Source organism: Cydia pomonella, chromosome 13 (assembly GCF_033807575.1).
Source record: "Cydia pomonella isolate Wapato2018A chromosome 13, ilCydPomo1, whole genome shotgun sequence".
NCBI classification, from domain to species: domain Eukaryota; kingdom Metazoa; phylum Arthropoda; class Insecta; order Lepidoptera; family Tortricidae; genus Cydia; species Cydia pomonella.
This window is the reverse complement of record NC_084715.1, coordinates 10,982,457-11,000,768: the sequence shown is the minus strand read 5'-3', so window position 1 is coordinate 11,000,768 and position 18,312 is coordinate 10,982,457. Positions and strand designations below refer to the sequence as shown.

The 18,312-nt window shown below is 35.9% G+C and overlaps 1 protein-coding gene across 8 annotated transcripts in view; it reads right to left on the bottom strand.

Moving 5' to 3' along the window:
- The window catches only part of LOC133524183 (fibrosin-1-like protein), a 94,768-nt gene that overhangs the window by 56,995 nt on the left and 19,461 nt on the right, over positions 1–18,312 (bottom strand). For all 8 annotated transcript variants that reach the window (XM_061860054.1, XM_061860059.1, XM_061860058.1 and 5 more), the window contains exon 2: positions 10,001–10,123. In XM_061860054.1, the coding sequence (XP_061716038.1) occupies positions 10,001–10,123 (123 nt within the window). The remainder of the gene's footprint in view (positions 1–10,000; positions 10,124–18,312) is intronic.

Below are 18,312 nucleotides of genomic sequence, written 5' to 3'. Positions count from 1 at the left end.
TTTCCTCAGGCAAAATATACCCGAGTAAATGTGGTCAATTGAGCAACGCAATCAATTGATACTTTATGACAATGGAGTAGGGTCGGATTTCGGTTGAGAGAAGGTGGGTGGCAGGCAGGAGGCAGTCGTGCTCGAACGGCGACACAACCGCTAATTGAAACAACGACCGCGGCCGAACATTACTTATTCATGAGAAGTCCATATGGCGGCAGAACGTGACCGACGAGATAAATCATTCAATTACATTTTTCATGAATAGATACACTAGTCAGGTCTCCTCTTAAAGCTTTCCCAGTTGTGATCTACGCCTTGGGAATTGATCCATAGACGGATCCCTTTGTTTGGCATAATCATTGAGTCATAATGTAATGATAGTCATATTATCATTAGTCATAACTCTGAAACCGTTAACTTTTCAGGAATTTCCTTAGGTTATCCTATAGATAGGTTAGGTTTGTTTTATGGCAATCCTGAAAAGTTACGCGTTTCTGAGAAAAACCAAATTATGGCTAACGAAAATTCGGACAAACATTATGGGAAACAATAGAGTTAGCACAAAAATGGGTTTTTGTGAAAGAGCTTCTTAAATTACAGATTGTTAATATTGGTCCGGTTTTCTTCAGAGTTTTCTTTAACTCACTGGTGCGAGGCGGGAATCAAGCCTACTCCTCCTCGCTCGCCAGGTATCCTGTTACTCCGAAATATTTTGTAGTCCTATAGACGATTTTGACGTGTCTTTTTGTTAAAAAAAAAAAAAACACTTATGAAAAATAAGTCACAGCAACCATGTAACAATTTTCAAATCATATATGTACGATTATTTACATTCTTTTGCTTTTCGCATAAGTAATACAAACGAATTTATTTAAAAGCGTTTTTCAATATTTGTCAATAAAAAGGCACGTCAAGATCATTTATCTTTTTTCTAATGCTAAACAAAATAAAATAACTACAACTCTGAGATCGCGCATTTGCCTACCTCCCCTCAACATAAACAAAGGACCGAATTGTGTGACATGCCCGGGCACGCTTGAATTTGAACCCTGTTCGCTGACCGCGAATAGACAAATATTATTTTGCATACCTCGTTCATTCAAATATGTATTAACATGATTGCGCATTGTTACAATGATCCGTATACGTTGTGGGTCCAATATTCATGATGGTTGTTAACCAATAAATCGGTGAAGAGATAAGGCTATCTTTGGGGTAATTCTAATTATTATTACTAACTTGATTATGCATTTTTGGTGCAATATACAGTCGACGTTAAGACATGTTTACACTTTTGTACATTTCCCCTTTTTAAAAGACGTTAAATCTAAACACATCTTTGACGTCGACTGCATTGATTTATGTCCGTTATTATGTTAAGTTAATTTTACAATAAATTGGTATGTTTTTTTTAACTGCGTTTGTGTTGCTTTTAATATTATTGCATTTTTCAGAAAGATCTCTAATTTTAAGTGCTTACCTTAAATACAAGGTAAATGAGGTGTGGGAAATGTATAATGTCCAGATTAAAGTTCCCACATCAATAAAATAATACACTTTCGGTTCGGTTAAATCGTTGGTTTTCTGCATATATTGAAATAAGCTTTAAACGAGATAGTGTTGCAGCGGGTGGGTGTTGTTTATCAGTTAGATGGCATTGAGTATACAGAGGAGGAGGGATCCTAGATCGGGTCGTGTATTATCAGTCGCGGTGTCCCGAGCGCGGGTCAGCACATCAGCAGTGTTCTCGAATAAACCCGTGTACCGCGAACTAAAGATTTGTGTGTACAGTCGGAGAACGTATTTATACTGGTTCGTCTGAGCTTCTGATTCGCCCATACTCGGTAAGCTATTAGAATGAGGAGCCAGGTAATGCGTGGTGCGACGGGGTGCGGTGGCGTGCTGCATAATTTATTTATGTCTCGGCACGTTACTCCCTTGTTGGGAGTTGTCAGCTATGTTGGAGCCTTATTCTAATTACTATGCGCTGAATTAGTTTAGTTAACAGCACGCTGAAATAAGGAACTACGGGCGGCTACACACATGAAAGATGACGTTCATACAAATTTTATGTTTTATATAACAAAAATAATATAAATTAAAAATCGGCTGAGAAATAAAATACGCTCAATTCGTCTATTTTCTTTGGCAAATTCATATATTTTCAGAGCAAGAGTAAATATGCAGTTTTATTTATATTGAGATGTTGCTATACTTAGAAAGATATGAATTTTATACTGATGAAATAAACTTGCCATAACGTAATACTACGTTCAAAGGTAAATTTGAAGTCAAATAAAAAGTTAAAAACACGAAAATACAAGAATATATTAAAAAAATTGTCCCAAAAATATTGGCATTATTTCACTGTGAACAGACGTGAGTACAAAGCTAGATTTCCGAGCATACGTGAGTATGCTCGGATAAGCCGGGCGAGCCATCACAGAGGATCAATCAGATCCGGCGTCGACATCAAGCGGAGTTAGCTTGCAGCGGCAGCTTCCTCGTACACTGTTATTTCAGAACCACATATCTCAATTACGTTGCATTGCAATGTGAACTTTATTGTAGTCACTGCTCAGTTGGTTTGGCAATTGTTAAATTAGGTGGGTTACGATATAGATTAATTAAGCTGGCAAATGGAATTTCGCGACAGACCGCTCTCAATTTAATATACTGCGGCAAACCGAACGAATAGTTATTGTGATTGAATTAACATATTTACTGTGTTGCGAGCAATCAATAATTTGGGCCGTGCTTACTGCACGAAGTAGAGATATCGAAAATATATACAATTATACATATATTAGCCACTCCTTGTCATTTGGTTTACATTGTAATTCCTAGAATGTCTAATTGGTGTCAATAGCTCAGTAATATCTTCACGTCTACTCTAAGAACGAATAGAACGATTTGTAAGAATTCCAGTCAGTTTATTAACGTCACTACATAATTTAAATATATTTACACATTTATAATAACCGCAACCAAGTTTACAATAACCCCTTAAAATTTTATATTGAAAGTATAAACTTAAATCATAATTGCATCGTAACGTAATCTTCATAAGCTAAGCTTAAAGCGTTATAAGCGTAGGTCTTATAGTATGGGAATCTTATCGTAATTTTAAACACAGTTTTCAAGATCCTCGCCTCACAAAGCCATCCCATCACTTTTGTTGCAAAAATACATTATAATAACATCGAAAAATAAATCCCGACGACGGGCTGCTTCTATAGTGACGATGTGATACTTAGCTATCTTGAGTTACCAGCTTCGCAGATTTTTCGAAATACATATTTATATATATGTTGTTTAATAATATTGGTTCGAGCAACTTGTTTTATACTTGCCTTCACTACATTACGTTAAAATTAGGCTGATAGTTTTTGACGACGGCGAGTCATCAATTAACGTCTAATACTAGATATGAGTTTTCTTAATATTAGGATAGGGCAGTGAGTGTCAGCCCACAGTTGACTTATTCAGTTTATTTGCTAAGATTTGTAAGATTATCTTTAAGTTTCTTTATTTGGACCTGATCTGGTGCTCTTACCCTGCACACACTAATAGTGCACTATTAAGTTAGCTTAATAGTACAGTGTGCAACTGTCTTAGCACAGTTAACAAACAGGAGGCAATTAGTCTGTTTGGCTAACTGCATCGCACAAAGAGGAACAATACAATTGAATGCAATTCTTTACAACTGGTAAACCATTTCCGAATAATTAAAGGTAATGAATATATGTATCATTGTTATTTCCAATAATTCATAAGTTCAGTTTCGTGACGCGCCGTATATATAAATTCGTTTCTGCTTTGTGATTGAAATTTATGTAAAGTAGCACACTTTAATATGCCCTCCGTTATGCATAAGGTCGGCAACAGAAAGTAGCGATGAGCAAGAGAGGGTCTTTTCTTTACATCAAAAGGAAAGATATTCAGCCTATAAATTTTGGATATTAAAAAAATTATAAGTAAAGAAGTGAAGTCGGATTGTCATACCGTATTGAGCAAAAATATTTGTAAGAGGTCAGGCGAGCGGTGGCGAGACGCCAGACCTCTTCGCGACAACACAAGAAGGTCGTGCAGCTGTTGGGAAAAATCAATAAGTTCTGTTTACTACAGCCAATTCAAAATGTCATGTCATGTTAATAGCTTTGTAAGCTTTCGGAGTTTCATAACAGCAAGCTGAACATGTTGTTAAGTAAATTCTGCAGCATGCCGTCAGACTGTGCTTACCGTCACTAACTATTGAAATTAATTTAGTTAGCAATTGGTGTAGTACGTGTTTAAACTGAATCTTTACTTGCTCGTCGTCGGAGCCGAGGGCGTAACTTAATGATCGCGTAGAGCGCACCGGGAGGCTATCTATTCGACGGCAAATTGAATCTGCGAAGAGCTATTAGTCGACACCGCCGCGGCGTTCCGAGCGTGCCAAACCATTCCCTGCCTGACTCGCTCACTCCACCGCTGGCTGTTAAGGCGCGATATGCTTCGTAAACTGCAAGCATGCGGCTGGCAAATAAAACTAAACGACATCACCCCGCAACACGTTTATGTCGCCAGCTTTTACTTCAGCTTAAATGTTTTTTTTTCTTTAGACCTGTAAAGTTACAATTTTATGTAACCATGGCTCAAGTTGTTTTAATCCTAATAGGAGTTACGCACGGTACCTATGCATAAACTCTTTTATAGGTCCAATGCAGTAAAATAAAGAGGAACATAAATAGTACGGTTGTTTGTTCTGAGTTATAAAACGCGTGGAGTATTGTGACTTTTTACTGAAGTCGAGGAAAATGTATTCTTTCGGCGGCAGAGCAAGATTTTCCACTTTATTGGAGCAACAGCGCGGCAGGACGCAAATTGGAGGGGATTGCGACATATCTGCCGGAGGACTGACGAAATGCGCGAGGGAACGGAGGGTAAACTGTTCCCATTTTCCTCATGCACTTTCAAAGGAAAGATATTTTAGGGGCATGTACATATGTCCAAGTGTCAGAAAGGCTAGGTGTAATAATGTCCATGGTCAATTAGTCCTAATGTAACAATGCCCTGATGTCGGAAAGTCCAAAGGTAACAATAATCATTTGTCAACAAGTCCGGATGTTATGATGACCTAATGTCAGAATGTATAGATATCCAAAACGTCAAAAAGTCTACATGTCATATTTCCCTTATATTAAATAGTCATGGAGTCAAAATGTCCACATGTCATATTTCCCGTATCTCGGAATGTCCTATAGTTCCAAAAGTTACGATATCATTAACAGAAGCATTTGATTGAAAGGTGGACATTTTGTCACCTGGGCATGCTGTCACGAGGGGATTATAACATCCGTACTTTTTAACACTAGACATTGTGACATCTGGCCATTCTAGCAGTAGGGCATTATAACAGTTTAACTTAATGACAAAAATGCATTACGACACCTAAACTTTCTAGCATTAGGACAATAATATTACATTTCGACTTATTGGCAGTAGGACAATGTGACTCTGGACGTCCTGACATTTGGACATAAATGGGAACAGATTATACAACCTATTTAGATAATAAAAATATGGACGGTAATATTAAGAGCATTTATAAATATGAAGTAATGCGCTTTATATGTAAATATGTACATTAGTAGTAGTTGTCCTACTCATGTTATTTTTAATCAATACAACAACATGTTATAAACACGTTAATTTATGCAACTCTTAATTGTTTTAATCGTTTCACTGGCATTTTATGGATACGCTTGGTACTTTTAGCATTAAAAAAGTCGAGAATTATTTCCATGCCAAATGAAACGTCTATATAAAGAGCAGGCCTCTTCATGAATAAAAAATTATCAACGTCAACGCATGCAGTCGCGCACCATGACGTGTTAACTGAATCCAGACAGACCCATTAATAATTCGCGACCTAATAGTCTGCGGTTCAAATTCACACTACATATTACCTTCAATCCGCCAAATTGATTTAACTCGTAGTTTTTAATCCGTTCACGGTAAGTTAACCGTTTTAATATATATCTCAATTAGTCGCATCGTTGAGCAACCGGCAGCATGACCACAAACTTGTTAATCTGTTAGTTGCAAGTTAGTGTTTCCAATTTAGATCGGTTGTTAGAGGCGTCGATATATTAAATTGAATAATGGATTTTTGTTTCACTTGATAAATTGATAATATTAAAAGAATATTCTGTTGAACGATTATTATTCGAGAGCCTCATTTTATCGTAAACTGTTGTCTGTTAGATAATCGATCTGTTGAACTACCGAGCTGACAAAATAGACTAGATAGATAAAGGCAGAGTATTTCATGGCCCTGCCATTCCACGCCGAGCCGAGCCACGCTCCTGCATTTTAATATCGAGTCACTGCACGCTCCGACTATCGTCCCGCCCATCCAGCTTTCATCCTCTGCGAGAATCAAGTGCATTGTGATTTACTTCCGCATCGCTAAGTACTTTCGCCACAAAGCGCTGCAGAATAGTGAAGCATCTTTCTGACACTAAGTTTATTATTGTTGCAACAAGAACTTGGAAGAATTTTGTTTAAAGTTTTCATATAAATATCAGAACAATGGCCACTAAATAAAAAAAAAAATGATTGTGTTTTAATTAAAGACAACATCAAAATCATTAGGTACGTTTAATTCGGATACATTAGTCATGAGATTATTAAGTAATTGGTAGAACATTTTAATAAATATTTACAGTCCCCCTCAATTGAAGCGCAAATAAAAACAAGAGCCAACTTGTTTTCTTATGTCGGTTACACGTATTTGGCACGGTCAACTGAGCGCCTATGCAAAGTTAATTTGTCGTTCAAATAAAGGGTTACGTTTATTCTCGTCTTAATTCAATATTGCGGTTAATGGTTTGGTAAACTGTTGAGGATAAGTAAACAGTGTGCCATTTCACGCGTGTTGGTTTAGCAGCGTGCTCTGAGATGAGCCGAGTCGCGTTGACAAGTCGAGTGGCAGTTTGCATACATTTTATGCGTTTGGCGAGAAAGCATAGCCCGGAAGAGGTGCGGCGATGAGTACCGATTTAGACTCGCTGCATTTAGACGTGTGAGATCACCCAGCTCATTTAGGTACGGACGAAAAGCACGCAGCAACAGTTTTGTTTACATTCAACGTTCAGCTTCGCAGCGCAAACGAAAACTTTGTACGACGTGACAACTAGCATTTAACTTAATTAATGAAAAGCAAATTTACACATGCCAGTAAGCCGATCTCGCCTGTCAGTTGCCCTAATATGACGCCATCTATCATTACTAGATTACACGCCGTTATAAATATGTATGTTTCTCTCACGGAGACTTGCGACTTCATACATAGTCAATGGCGTGGCTTACGGCGTTACAATATGAAGGCTGTCAAATGAACCTCCAATTCTGCTTAAATGTTTTTATTACTACCTAAATGTATTATTTGTGAGTCCGCATAAGCACTGTACCTAGTTGGTTACTAAATTCTGTTACTGCAATAATCTTTATCTACATAAAATATACGAACGAAAGTTGAATAAACTATATATTAAAATGAAGTACACAAAATCAGAAATTACATAATTACAGAGCCTTGCCTTGTAGGGTTTAAAGGAAGCGCTAACGTGAGCAGGAGAATCCTACCTAATGTGCTTCAATAGACACTTCAAGAAAAACATCAAACACTTCGCCATATTTAAAAGCCGTTTACATGTTACGAGTTTTCCGTGCGGTCTGAATCGAGAAATCGTATGTGACACTAATATAGTAGTCAAGTAGTTTACATTCATGCAAGTAGGTAATAAAAACCGGCTTACGACTATCGGCCCGATTCGAACTTTAAGATACGTCAAACACTTGCTAAAGATACGATATGGATTAGATATGTCAGTGTCAAAAGCAACGTGTCTTACGGTTTAAGACATTTATTTCTCAAACAGAATACAATTCACTTGATATGAGAAATACAAATTACATTTTACAGTATCTTACACAGTAACATGCAGAGAACTATTTACAATTTCTTAACACTAAAAGCATATGAGTAGCAGGAAAATATTAGCAAATTATTTTATCATAACAAAGTTAGGCAATGAGAATGAGGGTAAGGCATATTTTAGGTTGGAGGTAGATGGATGCGGGTGACGCTTATCGGCCGGTTAATATTGTCATGGCGCGGGACTTATTACGTGTGCATACGAAAGCAATAGTAATAAGGTACTACTTATAGTAATTAGATATCTATATTTGAAAAGCGATTAAGGATGTGATGTTTAAGAATTTTTTTAAATAATGACTGTAATTTTATGTCCTTAACATCATTTGGCAATCTGTTATATATTTTAGGTCCTTCGTACAAAATATTTCTTTTGTCGTAGTTAGTTCTTGGTGATCGGAGACAAATATTATTTGCACGCTTAGTTAGTCGTTTTTGTATTTGGGATTTTATTGTGAATATTTGTGTATGAATATGTTTATTTAATATTTTTCTGACCAGTATGCATGTTTTGTAATGATATAATTGAGTAAGTGACATTAATATTATTTCTTTGTAGATTTTTGTAGTAGGAGTTAAAAAGTTGTAGTGATATAATATTTTTACAATTTTATTTTGGCTTACTTGTATAGTTTTTAGTAAAGTTTTACCTGCTGAGCCCCATATTTCTAATAAGTACTCTAAATGTGGTTTTACCATGGAATTATATATAATATATCTAACTGCTTTTGGAAAACAACGAACGGTGCCGTGAAGTGAATCCATAAGAGATGAAAGTTTGGACCGTAATTTTTCAAGATGTGGTACAAACAAAAACGTCAATTTTGACACTGACATATCTAATTTATATCGTATCTTTAGGAATTTTTTGACGTTTCTTAAAGTTTGAATCGGGCGAGTGTTTTATACAATTCTCGCAATTGATTATGATAAGTAATCATCAAATCGGGTGCGATGCGCAGTTTATATGAAAACTTCGAGGTGAGAAACTCGTGCCATGTAAATGGACCTTTATACACATACATATACATGTCTTTGAATATCGATAAATGTCAGTCAATTACGTTCACAAAAAAAAACCAACTGGATTAATCACGAGTATAATATTAATGGCAAACGATTAGTTAGGGTTTCTTCCATTAGAGATCTAGGAGTATTATTGGATAGTGAACTGTCGTTCCGTTATCACTATGAGCATATGGTGTCAAAATGTAATCGCATGCTTGGTTTTATCAAGCGAACTGCTAAACCTTTCAAAGGGCCAAATAGCCTAATTGTTCTATACTCCTCATTAGTTCGAACTACGCTCGAATACTGCTCGTCGGTTTGGCAACCAATTTATAAGACACACTCTGATAGATTGGAATCAATACAGGCAAAGTTTTTACGATATCTTTCCACTAAAACTAAAACACGCCGAACGCTTCCTGAGTATTCAGATAGACTTTTAGCATATAATTTACAATCACTATCGTCCCGACGCGATGTCGTTGATATGGTTACACTTCATAAAATTGTGCATGGTGGTCTCGACAGTAACCTCATGGATTATGTTTCACTTAGAGCCAACAATAAGAGAACACGGAACCTAGAATTGTTTGCCTTGCCTATGGTTTCTAATAACAATGTATCCAATAATGCGCCTGTCTTTAGAATGTGTCGTGTATATAATAATTTAGATATTGATTTAGATATTTTGAACGTGTCTTTACCTAAGTTCAAAAATGTTTTGCTGTCCCAAAATTGTAAGTAAATATCTTATCGTACTAACAGTTTGTTATATTTTACTATATTCTTTACTGCCTTTAATAACAAGATTTTATAGTGAAAAATTGTATTTAGCTTAATAATTGTTCCGTGGTTGTGTTGTGTACAATTGTAATCGTGGTGTGGGTAGTGTATAAGATACTTATATATGGAATATTTTAAAATGTTGTTGCCTGCATTGTGTTATTGTACCTATCAAAATAAAATAAAAATAAAATAAAATAAATACATGCAGAGAAGTAGTAATCTACTTACGTGCGAATTTACGTTGTTGGGCGGGTGATTCCGAGTAGCGTCGCCGGGGAGCGCAGCCAGGGGCAAACGCGGTTTGGTCGACAGAGAGTTGGTACGGGGTGAGGAAGCACATTTTACAGCAGCCTGGAAGCAAAACATAATGTTAGCACACAAATATGAACCAATGTCGTATGGCAGCGGCATTATAGAGCCTACACCCGAACTAAAGAAAGTCGAAAAAATAGACGATTTATGCACACATGAGATGCCTAACATCCGTATAATGATAATGTTTATAACAAAATCATGGAAGTCCACAGATATGAGAAACTTCCGCTAAACACACTTTAACTGTAATAAATAAATAAATATTATAACACATTATTACACAAATAAATCTTCAAGTATTTATTTTACATAGTTGAGCTCAATACAATAATAATAATTAAAATCAACTTTCAATAGTCCTTACTCCTGACACTCTGGGGTGCTGCTTTTACGTGCGTCCAAGGCCAGATACGGATTGCTTAAAATAATTTTAGAATAATGGTGGAAACTAACAAAAAATAAAAAATAAAGGTATAATGGTACAATATAAACTATATTATAACCAAACTATTAATCATTTCAAAACTTTTATAACGTGATCTTGTTTAGCATGTATATAAGAAGGCCTACACGAAACAAAACTATTTTAAGATAGATTTAAGATATTTTTTTTTGTTTACAATGAAGAAGGAAGTTAATAAACAATTTTCTAACTTGTTGAAAAATAAAAGTATTTTTTCCAACGGTAACAGATTCTCTAAAGTATTTAGAATACGCCATAATTTATTAAATTTTTTACATAGACAATACCTTTAAAAAAATATTCAATATTGCTTGCTTTTGAAGCCGCGCGCCAATACCCAAAATCACGGGCAAAACTGAATAAAAAGTACAAATAATATACAGTTTGGCAAGTATGGACTTGTCTATTGGAAATATCCATATTAATTTTGATTTCTTAAATATTAATACCTTTGAGATATTGGGGAAATAAGAAATATCTACTTATTCCCCCCATTTTTGTTAATAACTTTGATATATTTTGTGTGCTAATAAACGCTACGAATATATTTTTCTAGACATCATTACGAATAATACGAATCTAATGAGGTATCACACATATTTTAAGGAGTAGTATTTCTATATTTTACCGTTTTCAGTTTGTCGAGTAGACTAGTGGGACTTAGTCAATGCGTGTAAGAATGTCCCTATAATATATATTTTTATTTGTTTATTTATTTAAGGCAGAGTCGCAATGTTTAATAAAATAATCGAAACAAAAACATGACGGTTAATTTAATCTATCCTTAAAAAAATATAGACAATGTAATTAATCTTCCTTTTTATAGCTTTGCAAATACTATACGTAAGTAGAACGATAAATCTTTACAAGTAGTAGCGGTATAAAAAACAATGTATGTCTTGAATACGAGTTGACAAAAGTATATGGACAAACAAACAATCTTTGTGGGAGTGAAACAAACAAGAGGGTGCCTACTGACACGCTTTTGCATTAATGAACACAAAAATGTCCGGCTTGCATCAGGCGCCGTGCGCCGGGCTGGGGCCAACGGGATATTACCATAACAATTAAACGATACATCCCTGCCATTGACACGGCACTGAGCTCCGCGGCAGATGTTACCGCTCGCGATGTTACGTGAGCAATAAAAACAGTATACAAACTGATTCTAAATGTTGGAGGTATTTTTGCAATAAACAGCACATCATTTTTAACACCGCCGTCTGGAGCATTTGCAAATTGTTTAGAACATTAAGAGTCCATCGCTTTATCCCAAGCGAGATTTAAATCCATAGAGGCTTTTCAGAAGGTTTATTGAGCTTTTCAGTACAAAAAGGGTGTGTTACAAAGTTTCGAGCGAGCCGAAAGGACGAAGGACCCACATCAAAAAATGTGACAACTGGGAACAAAGTGAACGCGTAAACCTTAACCCTCTGTTTGAATGATGCGATGGTAATGTCACGAATTCGAATTAGATAGGGATTGAACCGTCTCGTGTAAAAGTGGCTCGTGTCGCGAGCGGCGCGACGCGTGCCGCCGACCGCGACCTAATGTGAATAAATAATAACAATCAACAACGTTTCACACAAAACTGGGGATATCACACGCACTTCATAATTTATTTATAGACAACACGTACTACGCTCATAATTCCGACAGCCTGCGTGATTTATCGAGCATCGGATAATCGTGAGATAATATTACGGAGTCAGTCGGTACAATTGTTTCTATATATCAATTCAATAAATTGCTTCAGATATTTATCGAATAAAAGATGGGCGTCGCCTTTTGCCAGGTTTAACAAACAGCGAGAAGAAAGCGAATAACAAAATTAACGAAGTTACACCCAATAATCATTTTGCCTAAACAATAAAAATTATCAAAAGAAAACACAGGAGTTAATTTAACAGGGAATAAATCTCTTCAGGATTGCGATGAAAGCAAAATTCTCTCGAGGAATTTATGTGACTTCCTCAAAAGATTTTTATACAATTCATTTCAGTCTCATAAAAAGTTATCACGGATTCGCAGAAATCGGGTGAGCTATTTTTCTGCCGGCGGCGACGTTCCCCGTGGGAAGAGGAGCTTAATTCCAGATGCCTCGAACCATAACATTACTCGTATTTCGGATCTATTGTACAAGTTATTATCTTGTACAAAAAAGGGTGTTCCGTGAATCGTATTATTTAAGTGCTGTAATCATTGTATAATTAACTTATTACGTTTTATAGTTAAAATGTCACAGGTGTTTACAAGATGGTATCATAATGAACGGCGGTGACCAGCCGGCGGGCCGCATTGTAATCACCTGCCTACGCGCAGGGAATATTTCAATCGCTACCGAACGCAGGCGTGTCGAAAGCACGGACGGACCAGTATAAGAGCGCTCTCCGATTACTTATAATTGTTATGGATCTCTATGGCTCATTTATACTAGTTCGCTTGAGAGTTTGATTTGATTACGTTCTATATGCAATGGGCGTACAGCACGTTACAGCTACTGAGCGGTTATTTGCCGTAATTGATTTCCCGCCAACATGTTAATCACTAATACGACAGCACCGATACCACCAATTCAAAGAAGATAAATTCATAATGGCTCGTTGGAGACTTTTATAATGTAAAGCTTAACAGACACAGATTTATTCTATTAGTAATATGTTTTTTGTATTTATGCGACAGCTAATAACCCTGAACGGTGAATTAATATGTGAACATTATTTTATTTTGCATTTTTAGTGTAATGTGAAACAGAAAACGGTGGTGTGAATTAGTAATACGAATTCAACCGGCAGCGTAACAAACAAGTAGTAGGGTACATACGTATTATTTTCTATGCATAAATTGAATCGAAACGAATCTTATAAGGCATTGCACGGTCATTTAACAAAAACATCCAAGCGAGGTGAGAACGTTAATACGAAAAGCGTCACAGTTACGGTTGTGAGCTGCGACGAATTTTGGTGACAACTCCGGTGCGGTCAGGCGTTTTATAACATCGACCTATTTTTTCCCTGTCCCGTTATGACGTGAGAAACAAATGTCACCGCAGCTGCTTCACAGGTGTCAATAAGAATGCAATTAATTTTTTCTATTAAGTAATAAATTTGAATGTTTTATTAAATAAGCTATAAAACGTTAACATTACCATATTTTGTAATTTATGGTTGATGACTTAAGTCAATTAATATTTAAGCTACTTAATTTTCTAATATGTTTAGCTTAGAATAACAAATTGTTATTAAAAAATCTTGTTTGGCACCACATTATTCAAACGTATGAATACAATTTTTTGCCCGCGTCTTCATTCGCGCAGAACTCGGGGATTGCATTTCCGAAGTGCCATCGCCCTTTAACTAGGCGGAGGGACTGATTCCAGTAAAAAGTATCCTTTAGTATTTATTATTTCAGTAAAAAATCATCCAATTCACTTCAGCGTATGTAGTTAGTTACTTTCACTTTCACGAATACAAGTGAACTAGCTCAGAACTTGAGCTAACGGTATTTATTATAAACTATGTCTCAAATGTAATCTTAAATTATTGCTATTACATTTAAGATGATGGATTGATTAATACGTCACAAAACATTATTCATACGAATAATACCTATATTATTTTAATTAAATGTAGCGCTAAGCGCGAGCGCAGGCGTGGAGTTCAATTTGCCAAAGCTGTGTGATTAATGGCAGAATGGTGGATCATTAATTAAGACTTCAGACAAGCCAGCGTGGGTTACCGCTGGATAATGTAAATCGTACTAATCAGCGATTATGCTCAATTTTACTAGTCCCGTGCCAATTTATACTAATCTGGTTCAATAATCTCAATTGAAGCTTAAGTTTTTTTAACTTTTTTCGCCGTCCTTAATCCTTTTTCCCTCAATTTAAAAGAACAAAAACTTCCTTAAGTTTTTAGTTACACTTTTTTAAGTTTAAAAAAACAAACATCTGATGTCTTCGCTTCGTGTTCTATATTATTTTAAAGGTTTTCTGATTGCAACAATTTTGACTTCTATGTTAGGCATATTTTAGTAGTAGTAGTAAAACACTTTATTGTACAGAAACATAAAACAGGACAGAACATACATCATTTGTACAAAGGCGAACTTATCCCTTTCAGGGATCTCTTCCAGTTAACCTTTGAGCAATTGAGGAAGAATTGGAGAACGGTAGACATCAAAACTTTACTAAACGGCATATAAAAAGAAAATATTTAATTTCCTAAAAGATTGGCAAACCTATAAGTCCTATAACCTACAATATATAATGGGATATGAAATAAAACAAATATGTAAATAGTCATATATAGTTATAATATATAATACATTCTATACTATATAATACAATATATACAAAACTACCTAACCGCACACATCTTTTTGATTAAGTTCCGTCCGAAAGCCACAACTTTTTTAAATTCGCCTTTAGCGATGCGACCGATTGACACAGTCGAAGAGAAGACTGTTAGGAATTCCACAATTTAACAGAGTATACAGTAAAAGATTTGTCATAGGATCGGTGTTTGTGAGGCGGGATAGCCAGGGAGAGATTTGCACTGGAACGGAGTCGGTGCCCGCTGCCATCCGCTAAAAATTTAAATCTCTCCGAGATATAAGGGGGAGAAGAAGGAGAGAATAGGACGTTAAAGAGAAGGGAAAGTACATCTATGTCTCTACGACGCCGAATGGGCAGCCATTTGTGTTGGGAGCGGAAAGATACCAAGCACAGGTCCGCTCGTGCATGGAATACTGCTGCCACCTATGGGACGGTTCCGCCAAATATCAGCTGGCAGCCCTGGACTCGATAGAGCGCCGGACTCATAGACTATTTGGCGATGACCCATCTATCAAGTCAAAGTTACAGAGCCTTGAGCATCGACGTCGAGTCGCTAGCCTATCGGTGTTCTATCGGATACCTTCCCCTTTTCATCATCGGACACCCAGGCGTGGGGAACTAATGCACCCGTTCGTGGTAAACGTTCCATTTGTTCGCACGGTTTGCTTCCTCTTTTCTGGTACGCACGGCTAAGGAATGCGCTCCCGCAATCTGTATTCCCTGATAAATATGACCTCGGTCTCTTTACTGAATCGGTGAATAGGCTACTACTCACTCCCTGCCCTGCCTGCCTTTTAGGCCCTGTCTTCACTTTCCATCAGGTGTGACTAGAGCCAATCGCCGATCAGTTGTTAATAAAAAAAAAAGATGAGATGTGGTCAATTTATATACTTAATATTTTCTATACCTAAAACTTCTTATTCTTAAAGGGATAAGTTCGCCTTTGTACACCATTTATTGTATTCTCTATTTGTTATGTACTTGTTTTGTGCAATAAACTGTTACTACTACTTCTTAAAATATCTGAATCATTTTACAACATAAGCTGATGACACCGATTAAGTTGAAAATGCCTCCGTGATGATGACAAGATTACTCAAAGGGCGACAGGCTACGAAGTAATAAACCATTATGAGAAGCTAAAGTAAATTTTACTCCTGGGTGAATTTTCTCACTCGATTGAGTTGCGTTGTCATGGCTAGATTTAAATGATACGTCAGTATTGAATTGGTGATCAATGGCAATTATTACTAATTGTATTACAAAAAAAAAAATACTTTGTCTAACTGCCACTGTTTTTGTTCAGTTGTTTTCTTTGTAAAGAAAAAAAAACTGAATAAAAACCACAAGTCGAGCGCTGTCGAGCAACGCGACAAAAAATTACAGAAAAAACGCATACAAAAGCAAAACATAAGTAAGTTTAAAGGGACTGAGCACAATAGCTAGTCAGGTACATCTCAAAAAAAAGATAGTTAACAAAAACATAGCAGATAACTTGTTTCGCTATTTATTAACCGTAGTACCATCAGTACAATAGTAACATAACTACACAGTAATAGTGTTTTATTTATTCAAAACAAGTAGTACAATTAAGTAAAATTTCCCACGATAAATCTGAAAACCGTTTTTAATAATTGAGGGAGGGAAAGTAGTAGCGCGTGGAAACAAATATGAGGGCCGTATCGAAATGTTTGTAAACGTCTGTAGCGGGCCCGTCGCGTGTCGGCCGTCCCCAACCCTCTCGCCACCCCTCGCGCCGAAGACACCGATATAACTTTACTTCCAGCGCTCTGGACGTGAACACTTAAATAAATTGATATTCATCTACATTTTAATTTCATTTCAAAGTCGAATGGTTTGTATTTGGAAATACTAATTATTTCTTGAGAACGTTATTTTCAAGCACAAAACAATTCGTATAATAAACTTATTGCTTGAATAATAAATTTGATTAGGTACATGTACTTAATATTATTATTTAAAAGTAAGTACTAAAGGATCCACCATAGCTGTATGATTTTATTTATTTATTGAGAAGTTCAACAGCGTTTACAGTGCGTAATATACAAAATACATGTACACTTATAAACATAGCCAGTAACTTTTTTAAAGCGTAATTTAGGCAAAATGATCTTATTAAATAAGTACCACCGGTCTACTTACGCATACACATATCGCACGTTATTATAATTAGATAAAATGGTAAAAAACACCACAACGACTTTCGATTGAAGATGTTATACCTACAACAGGGTAATTCAATGTCCACTACATACCTATTTGGTAACATAAATCTCTACATATATTATTAGTTGACTGCAAAACATCTTGAAAAAAATCTTGCACACAAATGACTGCGCGTCAATGGACGTCCGTTGACAAGCCCCAAACAAAATAAAAAACACCGAATTTATCTGATCAAGCAAATATTTAATTTAAAATGAACATTAATTTGATATAATTAAAATTAGCAGACTGACGCGCCCTAATTCTGTGCGGCTCGTGGTGAAATTTAAATCACGCATTTGAATAATCGTGACTAATAAACGAGTAAGTAGTGGCAATAACTGGGAACCAAGAATTAACTGCTTTACTTGCAACGATCGTAAAATGAGGTCGCTATTTAAAATTCTCGCTCCCGTTCCCGGAGAGAGTTCCGTACAAGAATGCCGAATGAATTAATGGGGGTTTTAACATGGTAATCTTTTATTTGTGGACTATTTATTATACGAGGTTTGATTTATGGTTTGCGTGATTGTTGTTTTTATGCTAATCAGCTGTTTATATTAATTAAATTACAGCACACAATTGCCAATAGAAAAGAGATTTTTTAACATATTTCTACTAGTACATTATAAAAATAATTTATCAATTAATACTAAACATGCTAAGATTTGTTATCATTTTAAATCTGAATTGTAACGTTTGATTATCCATACGCATATCATAAACCATCTATGATGAGTTCAAAAACCGCAATTTACGGCCAGCAAAGATAAATTGTTTTGTTACACATTTCTTATTTGTGAAAACAGTATTATTGCGTAGATAATAACATCGAATTTTATTTTATAATGCCAATAAATTTCTCTGAAAAACAAATGGATTTTATTTGACCTCTATTCTAATATCAGTCGAGACAAAGATAATTTGAAATAGAGGTGGATTGTCAAAGAAAAACTTTGTAGTCACAGTAAATTTGCTGCCATCTTTCGACACATTATTAAAACTTTTAGAACGCCATTCGACTTATTCTTTCAGTGATATGTGTAAAAGAAAAACACCAAAAAGTGGCGCCATCTAATAGAGCATAGGCCAAAAGTTATGGCGCCATCGCTCGAAACAAATTGGCAGTAAATTTATTGTAGCTACAAATTTTACTTTGACAATCCACTTCTATTTCAAATTCTCTTTGGTCGAGTCGAC